Raw genomic sequence first — 15,565 nt, forward strand, 5'->3', positions numbered from 1 at the left:
TAGACAGCCAGAGACTTCTCCCCAAGGTAGAAATGACTGTGACGAGGAATCATAATTTTAAGGTGATTGAAGGAAGGTATAGGGGAGATGTCAGTTAGTTTTTTTACGCAAAGGTGGGAGTGCGTGAAATTCACTGCCAGTGGGGAATAGGAGAGTCAGACATTAGAAACACTTCAGCGACTGCTGGACAAGCATATGGATGGCAGTGTATTGAGAGTTGCGTAGATTAGGTTGACCTTAAATTAAGATAAATGCTCAGCCCATCATGAGCCGAAGGGCCTGTGCTGTGCTGTACTGTTGTTTGTTCTACAACCTATGGTTAGGATTTCAAATGTGTTCCCTCTTGGATAGAAAAAGCAGATTTAATAATAATCTTCAAAAGGAACTTGAATAAAATTGAACAGAAATAGGAAGGTATATGGGATTACCAATGACTGGGAGAAAGTGAGGACTGCAGATGCTGGAGATCAGAGCTTAAAAATGTGTTGCTGGAAAAGCTGTGCTTAACCAATGACTGGGTTGATCTTGAAAGGTGCTGTTATTAAAGTTGGTGGATCAAATGGGCTACTTCTATGTTGTGCTGACATTGAACAATTCAATTTTTTTTTGCAATATTGATGGCACAATGTCTTCCATGAGAATCCCATCAAATGAGAAATCTTCACCTTTCGATCAAAAATTTAACAGTAGCAATAACAAATGAATCAACCAATATGCTTAAAATAGCTAAAGCACCAAGTCATACACAAAAAATAAATTTATTTACAGCATTTATAGATCTGCATTTCAAATTGCAGATTCTACTTTCAATTGAACTGAAGTTTGAACACCTTGCATGAGTCATGTAACATTATAAAAGAGAAGTATAAACTAGCAATCAACTTGCGATGAGGTGGTGAAGGAAGATCCCATATTGAAGGAACTAGACTAACTGAATCAATGGTATAAATAATAATGCAGACAAATTAGTCAACTGTTGGGAATTTCTGTTTATCTCATGGCTGTGCCTTTAACAGAGTTAAATTCCAGGAGTATCAGACAATTTTCAACAAGCACTCAAGTCACTTCTACTGTCACAAAACAAAATACTGTGGATGTTGGAAATCTAAAGTAACAATGGGCACTGACAATACTCAGTTGGCACTCTTTCATTCTCCCAGTTTCTCTGTTGCATCAGTTCTGATGATACACTATTAGCTTTCATGCTCATGCTACCAATGCCTTCCTTTCCCCTTAAAGATTTCCTTCCTTCTTGTCCTCAGAAGAACAAGATTCTTTGTCCTTGCCTTTCACCTTATCAGCCTTCTGATTTAAAGAATCACTCTGCTACTAAAGTGCATACCAACAATAAACAAATGTTGATCCTATCCACCTCAATGAGCTTGCCAAAGAGGACACTGATCTATTCCTTTAATGCTCTATCCTCCTTCCATGCAAATGAAAGAGTTGGAACATATGCCTTTTCATCTCTAATATTCAAGGCACCAAACCCTCCATTTCAGTAAAGTGATATACCACTTTCAATTTAACAGTGTTCGCTGCGGTCAGTTTGCTGGTTTGCAATGTAGAGGGATTCCAACAGAATGGGTTCATTGCTGCATTGGCTGAGGTTGCCATTGAAGGACTCTCCTTCTCAACCTTTCTCCTCACCTCAGGCACAGTGACTCTTAGGTTAAACTACCACCAGTCGTCTCTCTGATGAGAACACAGTTCTATGGTCCTCAGGGACTGTTGCAACTTTACCTTTTTATGGCTTACTGTTAATGTTAGAGCCTCTTTTACACTGGAAAGACTAACTGCAGTTCCCAGGTAACTGGTTTGTTGTACACATTCAGTTCACAAAACATGACCTAGATTTCTGATGGCCTGCCATTTTAATTCTAACCATTATCATTGACTTTGGAGTCTTACACCAGAGCTTCCCAAGGAGAGGCCAGGAAGTAAGATTTTGGGGTCATGAGATCTGAGGTAATGACTGCTGTGGAATTTTGGTCAAGGTACAATAACCAAACTTTCCTCTAACAGGCCCTTGTTTTCAGTTCTCACTAAGGGATCACAACAACTTAATTCTCAAAATGGGGTCACAATGGGCAAAAAGCTTGGGAAATGCTGTCATACAGTTCCAATGAAGTTCAATGTAAGGGAGGTCACCTTACCTTTGACTGGACTTTCACAAGTTCCTGGACTTAAGATGAAGTTCAATAATTTCAGATAATTCTCCTTTTTTGGATGGCAGTTGTAGATATTAATATTGCTACTCTCATTTAAATCTTCCCTAGACCCATGCTTAATTTCTTACATGTCCCATTAGTGTTACCTTTTACAATGCATTATCCCTTATCATTTAATTACTTCTGTTTTTATCCCCTCAGACATTCCCCTTACTCTTTCTCCACCTAATGCCCTGTGCTTCATTAAAGTGCTACACCTCTAACTTTATCCATACTGACAAAAGTAACTGACCTGAAATATTAACTGTTCCTGGCTCCACAGATGCTACCTGGCTTTCTTATCTATTTCCAGCATTTTTGACTTCTAAGTTTCTGTGGCACTTGACAAACACATGACACCTGGGTATCTATCATTGTAGCATCCTGCCATAAAATACATTGGATGACCATGACAGGTGAAGATATTGGAAACCATCACAGTTTCGCAATTCACTGACTATAGGCAGTGTGTTGAATCAAAATTAGTGATGCCGAACAGACCATAAGAAATGGGAGCAGAATTAGGCCATTTGGCCCATTGAGCCTGCTTCACCATTCTCAACCCCATTCTCCTGCCAACTTTTATCTGCAGGTTCAGCAGTAGTAATAATCAACTCTGCATGTTATACAAAAAAAAAGTTTTACTTTTATGGCTTGAAGAGGATCATGAAAAGTTGCAACATGTCGTTCTGTGAAAATCAGTCTTTGGTTATGGGTCAGCTTGCAAGTGTAGATCCTTCAGTATACAAACATTATCTCTTATGTTGATTGACTAATCAAACAACATTCTCTTCACCCATTGACAGAAAAGTAATTGTCAATATGTTAGCCAATTGCTTTGATTGGTGAGCATTTGAATCATTAAACACCATTTTTATACCACAATTTTACATTTGAACAGTATTACAATCTGAAAAGCCCAGACCCACATTTGGAGATTGCTCGCTCCCTAAGAGCAGCACCATTTACACAAGGCCATAAATTCAATCTGACTGAATTATTTTCTAACATAAACATGAGTTAATTTTTCACATTAATTTCTCTGAAGAGAGTCAATATAATGGAATGTGGCGCCCAGTGCCCAACTGCTTTCGACACCATTGATCTTCCTGGCGAGCTGTAACAAGAGTCACAAATAATTTCAGATTAGACACTGTCAATGAATTACAACAGGAATACTAAAAACTTATTAATTTTATGAAGTTGTTCAAATTTACCTTCAAAACTGCATCTTTCTGAAAACCAAGTTCTTCTAGCAATACAGTTATGTACACGAGATCCATGCAAAGGAATGGTTTATCTGTTGATTCAGATTCCATACTTTGACACACTAAATAAAGAAACAAATGAATTTTACTTATATGGACTATCTGACTTATGACAAACACTTAGCTCAGATACTGATCAACTTTCAGTATGTTACACAGCCACTGGCAAACAAGTTCATGTAGAGAATAGTATTTCATCTCAATATAAAGGAAGTACACCTGAAGAAATAATATCCTGCTCCTAATAGCTGAAACAACATTCACTGTATGACAGTATCATGAGATGAAAAATATTCTTGCAGCTGTAAATAATTAATGCACAAAAGTGAAAGACATATGTTGAATAATTCAAAGCTTTTTGCTTTTACTGCACACAAATTAAAATTCTGTGGCAATATTTCTGCTGCTCCTTCCCCTCTGGTAATCTTAATAGTCCTTCAATAATATTTAAAGAAAAAAAACGAACTTCTGATTTCTCCCCTCACTCTTGACAATTTCTTGCCCACCTGGATGTTAGAATGCTGCACGATTGTGAGCATGTAAGAAGTGGTGGAAAATGTCTTTGCATTATTTAACTATGGAAAACGTTGCAGTGGAGTTCAAACATTTCCTCAATAAATGTCCACAATATATTTTCATGCATGAAAGCTGAGTATTAAAGGCCGACAAGTTCGCTTGCCTACAAGCCTGCATTTTAAATAGCTTGGAAATAATGGTTGCAATGATTTTAATCTGCTATTCCAAGATTCTGGACAGGCCCCAAGGATTGAAAACTGCAAATTTAACATCTCTATTCAAGAGATGAGGAAAACAGAAAGCAGGAAACCATAGGCCAGTTAGCCTGATATCTGTCATTAGCAATATGCTAGAATTTATTAAGGAACATTCAAAAATCAAACAGTGTCAGCATGGTTTTGTGAAAAGGAAATGATGTCTAACAGATTTAAAATATTTGAAAATGTTACAAGCAGTATAGATGAGGGGAACCAGTAGATGTAGTGTATTTGGATTTTCAAAACATCTGATAAGGTACAAGGTTACTTTATTCTGCTAGCAGGGAATAAAATCAAGATAAACAGGCCATTTTCAGGCAAACTGCAATTAATGGGGTGTCACAGAGATCAGTGCAGTGTCTCAATTATTTACCTGTCTATGTTAATGATGTGAATGAAGGGGCCAACTGTAGTGTCCAAACATTTAAGGTTATATAAACATAGAAAACCAAAACTTGATGCAGAAGTAGGCCATTTGGTCCTTCAAGCTTGCTCTGCCTTCAATAAGGCTGATCTTCCAACTCAGTCAATGTTCCCATTTCTGTCCATATCCTTGATCCCTTTAGTACTTAGAACATATCTAAATCTTTCTCGAAAGTCTTCAATGTTTTGACCTCAACAGTTTCCTGTGGCAGAGAATTCCACAAGTGAACTACTTTCTGGGTGAAGAAATTTCTCATTTGTCCTAAACAGCCTAGCCTTATCTTCAAACTGTGACCTCTGGTTCCAATTCCCTTGTCATCCTTGTTGCATCTACCCTGTCCAATCCTGTTAGAATTCTATACATTTCTATGAGATCCACACCCCTGCACCCCTCACCCCAATTTTTCTAAATTCTAGTGGATATAGTCCTAATCAATCCAGTCTCTCCCTGTACAGAAGTTCTCCCATCCCAAGAATTTAGTCTACTAAACCTTCTTTGCACTCCTAGCAATAGCAAGAGCATCCTTTCTTAGACAAGGAGACCAAAACAGCGCGCATCACTGCAGGTGTGGTCTTACCAATGCCCTATACAGTGTAGCAAGACATCCCTACTCCTGTTTTTGAATCCTCTTGCCACAAAAGCCAATATATTGTGTGCCTTCTTTGCTGACTGCACCTCCATGTTTACTTTCAATGACTGATGCACAAGGACACCCAGGTTTCATTGCACTATCTCCTTCCCCATATTACCGGCACTCAATAATTTGCCTGTCTATTTTTGCTACTATAGTCCATAACCTTACATTTATCCACATTGTACTGTATCTGTCTCATATTTTGTCAATTTAGTTTACTTGTCCAAATAATAGTTTACTTGTCTCTGCATTCTCCTCAGAGCATACCCTCCGCCCAACTTTGTCTGTTCTTCAAACTTGGAGATACTCCTCATTTAAATCATTAACTTTATTGTGAAAAGATTAAATATATATTATGAAAAGCAGAATTGCAAAAAAAAAAATCCCGTGGGACCCCACTATCCATTGCCTGCTGCTTGGAAAAAGACCCTTAATTCCCATTGTTTCCTAGAGGTGTGGATCTCCAATCAGTTCTTAATCTATTTCAGTACATGACTTCCAAACCCATGCATTTTAATTTTGCATGCTAATCTTGTGTAGGACCTTATCAAAAGCCTTCTGAAAATCCAAGCAAACCCCATCCACTAACTCCCCTTATCCACTCTATTAGTTACATCCTCAAAAAATTACAGCAGATTTGTGAACCACAACTTTCCCTTCGTAAATCTACGCTGACTGTTCAATTTTATCACGATCTTCCAAGTGCTCTGCTATTACATATTTTACAATGGATTCTAGCATTCTTCTCACTACTGATGTAAAGCTAACTGACCCATAATTTGCTGTTTTCCCTTTGCCTCCCTTCTTCAATAGTGGGGTTGCATTAGCTACCCTCCAATCCACAGGGACTGTTCCAGAGTCTGTAGAATTTTAGAAGATGACCATTAAAAGATCTGCTATTTCTAGGGACACTTTTTAGTACTCTGGAATGAAGATTATTAGGCCCTGGGGATTTATCTACCTTGAAATCCACTGTTTTCCCCAATAATATTTCACTACAAATAATATTATTTTAAATTCCTCCTTCCCATTTGACCATGTGTTACCCTATATAGATTAGGTTACTTAGTGTGGAAACAGGCCCTTCGGCCCAACAAGTTCACACCAACCCTCCAAAGAGCAACCCATCCAGACCCATTCCCCTACATTTACCCCTTCATCTAACGCTACGGGCAATTTAGCATGGACAATTCACCTAATCTGCACATCTTTAGACTGTGGGAGGAAACCGGAGCACATGTAGACACAAGGGAGAATGTGCAAACTCCACACAGACAGTTGCCTGAGGCGGGATTTGACCCAGGTCTCTGGCACTGTGAGGCAGCAGTGCTAACCACTGTGCCACCGTGGATTTTAGGATATTATTGGTGTCTTCCTCTGTGAAGACAGAACTCAAGTATTTAATTGGTCTGACAACTGCTTGTGCCCCATTATAAAATCCCTGTTTCTGATTGTAGGTGATCGACATTTGCCTTTACTAATCTTTTTCTCTCCACATATAATATATGGAAGCTTTTACTGCAAGATTCCTGTCGTTCACCCCTTTCTCTCCACTCTGTCTCCCTTTGCTGAAATCTAAATTGTACTCAATCCTCAAGTCTGTTGTTTTTTGTGGCCAATTTATATGCCCCTTTCTTCCTATACTGTTTCTACTTTCTCCTGTTAGCCATGGCCTGACAATGTTTCCTGTTTCATTTTTCTGCCAGACTGGAATGAATAACTTTTGTAGTTCATCCATGCAGTCTTTAAATATTTGCCATTACCTATGTATTGGCATCCTTCAACTAACAATCCCCAATATATCACAGCCAGCTTGCATCTCTAAAATTCAGGACCCTAGTCTCAGAAACTAGGAAAGCAAGTTGTGAAAAGGATACAAAGAGTCTGCAAAGAGACTTAAACAACAAGAAGGGTATATTTTGGCAGATGAAGTATAATGTGGGAAAATGTGAGCTTGTCAACTTTGGATTTGGACTAGTAAAACAAAATTTTATTTAAATGCAGAGACACAAAGCATAGAGGGATCTGGGTTTCCATCCACATGAATGACAAAAAGTTAGCATTCAGGTACAGCAAGTAATTAGAAAGGCAAATGGACAACTGGGCTTTAATGCAAGGGGCATTGGATAGAAGTCTTGCTGTGAGTATACAGGGCTTTGGTGAAATCATATATGGAGTATTGCACACCGTTTTGAACTCCTTAAAGGAGGGTTACACTTGCATTTGAGATTGTTCAGAGAGGGTTCACTAGGTTTTTCTGGGATGAAGTGGTTGCCTTATGAGGAAAAGTTGAGTCCTCAGCTACTCAAGTTCAGAAGAATGAGGGGTGACATTATTGTAATAAGAAATTCTGAGGTGGCTTCATAGTGTAGATGTTAAAAGTATATTTTCCTTTGTGGGTAATCTAGAACTAAGGAGCACTGTTTAAAAGCAAGTCTTGATTTAACATGGAAATGAGGAAGAACTTCTACTCCTACAGGGTTGTTGTCGTTAGAATTCCCTTCCAAAGAAGTTGGGCCTTTGAACAAATTCAAGGGTGAAATATACAGGTATTCAACCTACAAATGAGTTAAAGGGTTATGGGGATGCAAGTAGGTGGAATTAAGACCATAATCTGATCAACCATAAGACCAGAAAATATCAGAACCATTCAGTCCACTGAATGATGGAACAGACTCATTTACAGCTGATATGTTTCTCAACCCCATTCTCCAGCCTTCTCCTCATAACCCTTATTCCCCTTACTAATCAAGAACCTGTCTTAAATACATACAATGATTTGGCTTCCATAGGCTTTTGCAGCAATGAGTTTTATAGATTTACCATCCTCTGGCTGTAGAAGTTCCTCCTCATTTCAGTCATAAAGAGTCATGCCTTCACTGAGGTATTCATACCCTAGTCCTAGTCTGTCCACTCTATCCAGTCCTCTCAGTATCCTGTAAGTTTCAATAAGACTGCTGAGACCAGCTTGTTCAATTCAGATCAGATATCAAAGAATTGGCCTTCCTAAATGTGTGACAGCCAATGTATATGTTTAATGAATTATGGAGCATCATTAAGGCATAGGTGAACTTATGCAGTATTATGGGCACATTAAAGATAGATACATAGAACATTACAGCACAGTACAGGCCTTTTGGCCCTTGATGTTGCGCCGCCCTGTGAAACCAATCTGAAGCTCATCTAGTTCTACACTATTCCATTCTCATTCATATGCCTAGCTAATGACCACTTAAATGCCAGTAAAGTTGGCGAGTCTACAACTGTTGCAGGCAGTGTGTTCCATTTCCCTACGACTGAGTAAAGAAACTACCACTGACATCTTTCCTTTATCTATCACCCTCAATTTGAAGCTATGCCCTCTTGTGCTAACCATCACCATCCAAGGAAAAAGGCTGTCAGTGTCCACCCTATGTAACCCTCTGATTATCTTATACGTCTCAATTACATCAACATTCTTCTTCTCTCTAATGGAAACCTCAAGTCCCTCAACTTTTCCTTGGAAGACTTTCCCTCCATACCAGGCAATGTCCTCGTAAATCTCCTTTGAACCCTTTCCAAAGCTTCTACATCCTTCCTATAATGCGGTTAGCAGAACTGCATGCAATACTCTTAAGTGTGGGAGCATCAGAGTTTTGTACAGCTGCAGCATGACCTCATGGTTGTGAAACACGATCCCTCTAATAAAAGCTAACACACCATATGCCTTCTCAACAGCTCTATCAACCTGAGTGAGAACTTTCAGGGATTATGTACATGGACACTGAGATCTCTCTGCTCAACTGCACTACCAAGAATTTTACCATTCGCCCAACATTCCTGTTATTCCTTCACACTTTCTTCATTAAATTCATTTACCATCTCTCAGCCTAGCTCTGCAGCTTATCTATGTCCCTCTTTAACCTACAACACCCTTCGACATTATCCACAAATGTATTGAACTTAGTGTCATCCGCAAATTTACTAACTCATCCTTCTACGCCCTCATCCAGGTTGCTTACAAAGATGACAAACAGCAATGGACATAAAACAGATCCTTGTGGTATACCACTAATAACGGAACTCTAGGATGAACATTTCCCATCAACCACTACTCTGTCTTCTTTCAGCTAGCCAATTTCTGACCCAAATCGCCAAGTCGCCTTCAATCCCACGCCTCCATATTTTGTGCAGTAGCCTACCATGGGGAAACTTATCATCAAGTGCCTTACTGAAATCTATATACACCACATCAAAGGCTTTACCCTCATCCACCTGTTTGGTCACCTTCTCAAAGAATTCAAATAAGGTTTGGGAGGCACAACCTACCCTTCACAAAACCATGCTGACGATTTCTAATTTCGTATTCCCATTGAGATGATTATAAATCCTCTCTTTTATAACCTTTTCCAACACTTTACCCACAACCAAAGAAAGACTCACTGATCTATAATTGCCAAGGTTGTCTCTACTCCCCTTCTTGAACAAGGGAACAACATTTGCTATCCTCCAGTCTCCTGGTACTATTCCTTAGACAATGACGACAAAGATCAAAGCAAAGGCTTGGAAATCACCTCCCTGACTTCCCAGAGAATCCGAGGATAATTCCCACCTACCCCAGGGGTTTATCTATTTTCACACTTTTCAGAATCTAGTCTCAGCTGAAAATGTGTTGCTGGAAAAGCGCAGCAGGTCAGGCAGCATCCAAGGAACAGGAGATTCGATGTTTCGGGCATAAGCCCTTCTTCAGGAAAGAAGAAGGGCTTATGCCCAAAACGTCGATTCTCCTGCTCCTTGGATGCTGCCTGACCTGCTGCGCTTTTCCAGCAACACATTTTCAGCTCTGATCTCCAGCATCTGCAGACCTCACTTTCTCCTAGAATCTAGTCTCAGCCTGTTTCTCAGTATTCTCTTCCACAACATTGTCTTTTTCCAGTGTTGAATACTGATGAAAAATATTCTTTTAGCACTTCCACTATCTCCTCTGACCCCATGCACAACTTCCCATTGTCCTTGGTTGGTCCTAATCTCTCTCTAGCCATTCTTTTATCCCTTATATATCTATCCGCCAACAACTTCTCATGTCCCCTCCTTGCTCATCTTCGCGGTCTCTTTAGGTCTTTCCTAGTTACCTTGTAACTCTCAATCACCCTAAGTGAACCTTTACATCATACTAACATAAGTCTTCTTCTTCCTCTTGACAAGAGATTCAACTTCCTTAGTAAACCACAGCTCCTGCACTCGCCAGTTCCTCCTGTCTGACAGGTACATACTTACCAAGGACACAGTAGGTGTTCCTTTAATAAGCTCCACATTTCTACTGTAGCCATCCCCTGCAGCTTCCTTCCCCATTGTATGCATCCTAAATCTTGTCTAATTGCATCGTAATTACCTTTCCCCCAGCTGTAGCTCTTGCCTTCCGATATATACCTATCCCTTTCCATTGCTAAAGTAAACATAACCAAATTGTGGTCACTATCACCAAAGTGCTCACCTACCTCCAAACCTAAAATTTGGCCAGGTTCATTAGTCAGTATCAAACCTAATGTGGCCTCACTCCTTGGTGGCCTGTCTACACACTATCAAAATAATCCTCCTGCAAACAATGGCCAAAAACTGACCCATCTAAAAGTACTTCAACTATAGTATTCCCAGTCGAGAATGTGGTGCTGGAAAAGAACAGCAGGTCAGGCTGCATTCGAGCAGCAGGAGAATCGATGTTTCGGGCATAAGCCCTTCATCAGGAATCCTGATGAAGAAGAACTTATGCTTGAAAAGTCTATTCTCCTGCTCCTCGGATGCTGCCTGACCTGCTGTGCTTTTCCAGCAACTCACTCTCGACTCTGATCTCCAGCATCAGCAGTCCTCATTTTCTACCGTAGTATTCCCAGTAAATATTTGGGAAGTTGAAGTCCCCCATAACAACTGTCCTGTCACTCTCGCTCCTATCAAGAATCATCTTTGCTATCCTTTCCTCTAAATCTTTGGAACTATTTGGAAGCCTATAGAAAATTCCTAACAGGATGACCTCTCCTGTCCTGTTTCTAATCTCTTGCCCTTGACTAACAACGCCATATCCCCATCTCTTTTCCCATCTTCTCTGTTCTTACTGAAACATCTAGATCCTGGAGCCTGCAACAACCATCCTTATCCCTGCTCTACTCATGTCTCTGAAATGGCCACAACATCGAAATCCCAGGTATCAACCCATGCTGCAAATTCACCCACCTTATTCCGGATGCTCCTGGTGTTAAAAATAGATATGATTCAAAACAACTTTTTGCTTGCCAATGCCTTCTTGCGACCCTGAAACCTTATTTTGGACTTCCCTGTTCTTGACTTCCTCTATACTCTAATTACACTTTAGGTTCCCATCCCCCTGTTGAATTAGTCTAGATTCCTTAAGGTGTGGAAACAGGCCCTTCGGCCCAATCAGTCCACACCGACCCTCCAAAGAGTAACCCACACAGACCCACTTCCCCTCTGACTAATGCACCTAACACTATGGGCAATTTAGCATGGTCAATTCACCTAACCTGCACATCTTTGGACTGTGGGAGGAAACTGGAGCACCCAAAGGAAACCCATGCAGACACGGGGAGAATGAGCAAACTCCACACAGGCAGTTGCCCGAGGCTGGAATTGAACCCACCAGAACAGCATTAGCAAATTTCCCCAAGAATATTGGTACCCCACTGGTTCAGGTGAAGACCATCTTGTTTGTAAAATGTTTGTAACAACTGGGCAGGTACAATAACATATAAATCATAAATGCATTTCACCTATGTTGACAATGCTCCCTTCCCTTCAAATGTAATTAAAATTGAAACTACAGACAACAATGTAGATCCATAAAACTAGCTTTGTTCCAGGATGAGCGAATCCTTTTGAATAATAAATTTACCAAGAACAATACCAGGTATACAATAGCATAATATGCAACTTTAACTTTCTTATTGTTCAGGATTCATTTAGATACAGTAACATATTATTCCAGTGCCTATGCAAAATCATGTGATGTACTAAAAGCACCATCTTTATCCTGCAAGTGAATAATGCATTGTCTCTTTGGATTAAACAAGCACACTCTTGAAGGAGCCAAAATGATCTTAGCGTAACCCACCAATTAGTCAGAGATGTACAATATGGAAGCATACTCTTCGGTCCAGCTCGCTTATGCCGATCGGATATCCTAACTTAATCTAGTCCCATTTGTCAGCACTTGGTTCATATCCCTCTAAACCCTCCCTATTCACATACCCATCCAAATACCTCTTAAATGTTGCAATTGTACCAGCCTCCACCACTTCCTCTGGCATTCCATACATGCACCATCCTCTGGGTGAAAAAATTGCCACTTTTATATCTTTCCCCTCTCACCCTAAATCTGGACTCCCCCAACCCAGAGAAAAGACCTCATCTATTTATCCTATCAATGCCCCTCATGATTTTATAAACCTCTATACGGTCACCCTCAGCCTCTGATGCTCCAGGGGAAACAGCCCCAGCCTGTTCAGCCTCTCCCTATAGCTCCCTGTTTTCCCTGGAGCATCGGATTTGAGGGGTGATCTTATAGAGGTTTACAAAATTATGAGGGGCATGGATAGGGTAAATAGGCAAAGTCTTTTCCCTGGGGTCAGGAAGTCCAGAACTAGAGGGCATAATTTTAGGGTGAGGAGGGAAAGACATAAAAGAGACCTACAGGGCAACAGAGGGTGGTACATGTATGGAATGAGCTGCCAGAGGAAGTGGTGGAGGCTGGTACAATTGCAACATTTAAGAGGCATTTGGATGGGTATATGAATAGGCAGGGTTTGGAGGGATATGAGCCAGGTGCTGGCAGGTGGGACTAGATTGGGTTGGGATATCTGGTCAGCATGGACGGGTTGGACCGAAGGGTCTGTTTCCATGCTATACATCTCTATGACTCTAAGCCAAAATGGAACACAATCACAATGGAGATAAAGACATAACCAGGTATTCCATATGATAGTAGGGCCTACTTATTCAATAAGTAATACTCCACAATTTTGGGATTCAAAATGCAAGGAAAATTTTAGCAATATCAATTCTTTGCATTCAAGTAGTTAATGCCACCAGTCGAAATGGCTTAGCAAGTGAATGCAGAAGTTCACCTTTATTGAATGTGCTAGTACACTACTTTGTTGTGTTACAATCTATACATAATTGTCCTTGAAAAAGTAACTTACTCAAGTCATCTGAATAATTAAAACACTCAGTTCAAGGATATGTGTGGTTGTGGTCTTTATAACATTAATAGACAAATTCATGCTGCTAGCTACTTTTGTACAATTCTTACCATGTCTGGCTGCTTTTCCATAATCCTCAACCTTTAAAGTCCCTCCTTTCACTTCATCTAAAACAAAAACAGAATTTATTAAATCAGAAAGTCCATGAAGAGATTAAAGATGTATTTAATTATACTTACTATTTCAATTTATATTCTAGTCCCTCCCTCAGCCATAACCCCCCCAAGCATATGGACATTGTAGCATCAAAGACTACTAGAGACTCTCAATTCTGCACCTCAGTGTACTAAGTTTTGCAAGTAGTGGGATGGGGAATGGTCCACACACTGATGCTTTGGTGTCTCATGTAATGTAAGTGCTCGTGTAGATAACATAACCACAGACAAACTAATCTCATTCAATACTAATCCTAATTTTACAGCAGATGTCTCCAACTAGCCATCAGAATTATAATCCTTAGGTTAATTTGAGACTGAAGGGGAAATTCAGACTAACAATTGAGGAAGAGATTGCTTACAGGTTAAAGTTGGATGGATTGGGAGAGAGAAAAAAATATTGACAGATCACAGGACAGAGCCTGTGATGATGAGTTAGCACAGGTAGAGGGGCCTTATTCAGCTTATTTTTTTTAGATTAGATTAGATTAGATTAGATTACTTACAGTGTGGAAACAGGCCCTTCGGTCCAACAAGTCCACACCGACCCGCTGAAGCGCAACCCACCCATACCCCTACATTTACCCCTTACCTAACACTACGGGCAATTTAGCATGGCCAATTCACCTGACCCACACATCTTTGGACTGTGGGAGGAAACCGGAGCACCCGAAGGAAACCCACGCAGACACGGGGAGAACGTGCAAACTCCACACAGTCAGTCGCCTGAGTCGGGAATTGAACCCGGGTCTCAGGCGCTGTGAGGCAGCAGTGCTAACCACTGTGCCACCCACTTAAGGAGCAGGGAAGTCAAAGGGAGCACTCCTGCGAGTCCTGACCTCTACAAGAGGGTCTACAAAAAGCACTTTCTGAAGCCAATTGCTCCAGTCTCTGTTTAGCAGCCAGGTTTTCCAAGTATTTGAAAGTATCAAACTATCTCCCTATATGGAGACCCTGCACTTAGATTACTTACAGTGTGGAAACAGTCCCTTCGGCCCAACAAGTCCACACCGACCCGCCGAAGCGCAACCCACCCAAGACCTATTCCCCTACATTTACCCCTTACCTAACACTATGGACAATTTAGCTTGGCCAATTCACCTAAACTGCACATTTTTTGGACTGAGGGAGGAAACCAGAGCACCTGGAGGAAACCCACGCAGACATGGGGAAAATGTGCAAACTCCACACAGTCAGTCGCCTGAGTTAGGAATTGAACCTGGGTCTCTGGTGCTGTGAGGCAGCAGTGCTAACCACTGTGCCACCACTTCTCCTTTGCTTGAGAGAATCTAATTTAGCATCAAAACTTTCACATCAATATGGCAATGATGTGCTACCTCACTGGATACTGAATTTATTTAAATTAATCCATCAAGGCAACTCTACTTAAATTAGTCACAAACACTTACCAATAAGTCCAACATCAACTGCTCTATCATAATAGTAGGAAAATGCATAAAATGACAGACTCCCCACTTCTTCAGGTTTATGCACTTTTCTGTAGAGTATTTTTTCTACTCTTGCATAACAGGAATCATAGATGGGTTCCCCTAGAAGCATAGAGGGGAAGAAAATTAGCTTGGAAAATCAGCTTCAGATTTCACAGATAACCAAAAAAAAGTAAGAATATTTCCAGATATACAGTTTGAAAATGGTGTAGGAAAAATTGAAGACCAGATGTTTCAACACAGAGGAACTCAATTACAGAATTACTAGCAGGCGGGTGGGAGGAATAAACTTCATTTACTGTCCTTAGGAATAAAGAACATCAGTCTTGGCTACAGAGTGGTTTGTATGTCCCAAATTGCAAGAGGATAACAAGGTATGTAAAATTTGATCTGGCAACTCTTTC

The 15,565-nt window shown here is 40.4% G+C and overlaps 1 protein-coding gene across 2 annotated transcripts in view; it reads right to left on the reverse strand.

Moving 5' to 3' along the window:
• Positions 1-818: 818 nt before the first annotated feature.
• Positions 819-15,565, reverse strand: part of entpd6 (ectonucleoside triphosphate diphosphohydrolase 6) — a 62,230-nt gene continuing 47,483 nt past the window's right edge. For both annotated transcript variants that reach the window (XM_060831724.1, XM_060831723.1), the window contains 4 exons: positions 15,123-15,263; positions 13,609-13,665; positions 3,428-3,540; positions 819-3,327 (listed from right to left, as the gene is read on the reverse strand). In XM_060831724.1, the coding sequence (XP_060687707.1) occupies positions 3,244-3,327; positions 3,428-3,540; positions 13,609-13,665; positions 15,123-15,263 (395 nt within the window). In that variant the 3' untranslated portion in view covers positions 819-3,243. The remainder of the gene's footprint in view (positions 3,328-3,427; positions 3,541-13,608; positions 13,666-15,122; positions 15,264-15,565) is intronic.

This window comes from Hemiscyllium ocellatum, chromosome 10, assembly GCF_020745735.1.
Source record: "Hemiscyllium ocellatum isolate sHemOce1 chromosome 10, sHemOce1.pat.X.cur, whole genome shotgun sequence".
In the NCBI taxonomy this organism is placed as follows: Eukaryota; Metazoa; Chordata; class Chondrichthyes; order Orectolobiformes; family Hemiscylliidae; genus Hemiscyllium; species Hemiscyllium ocellatum.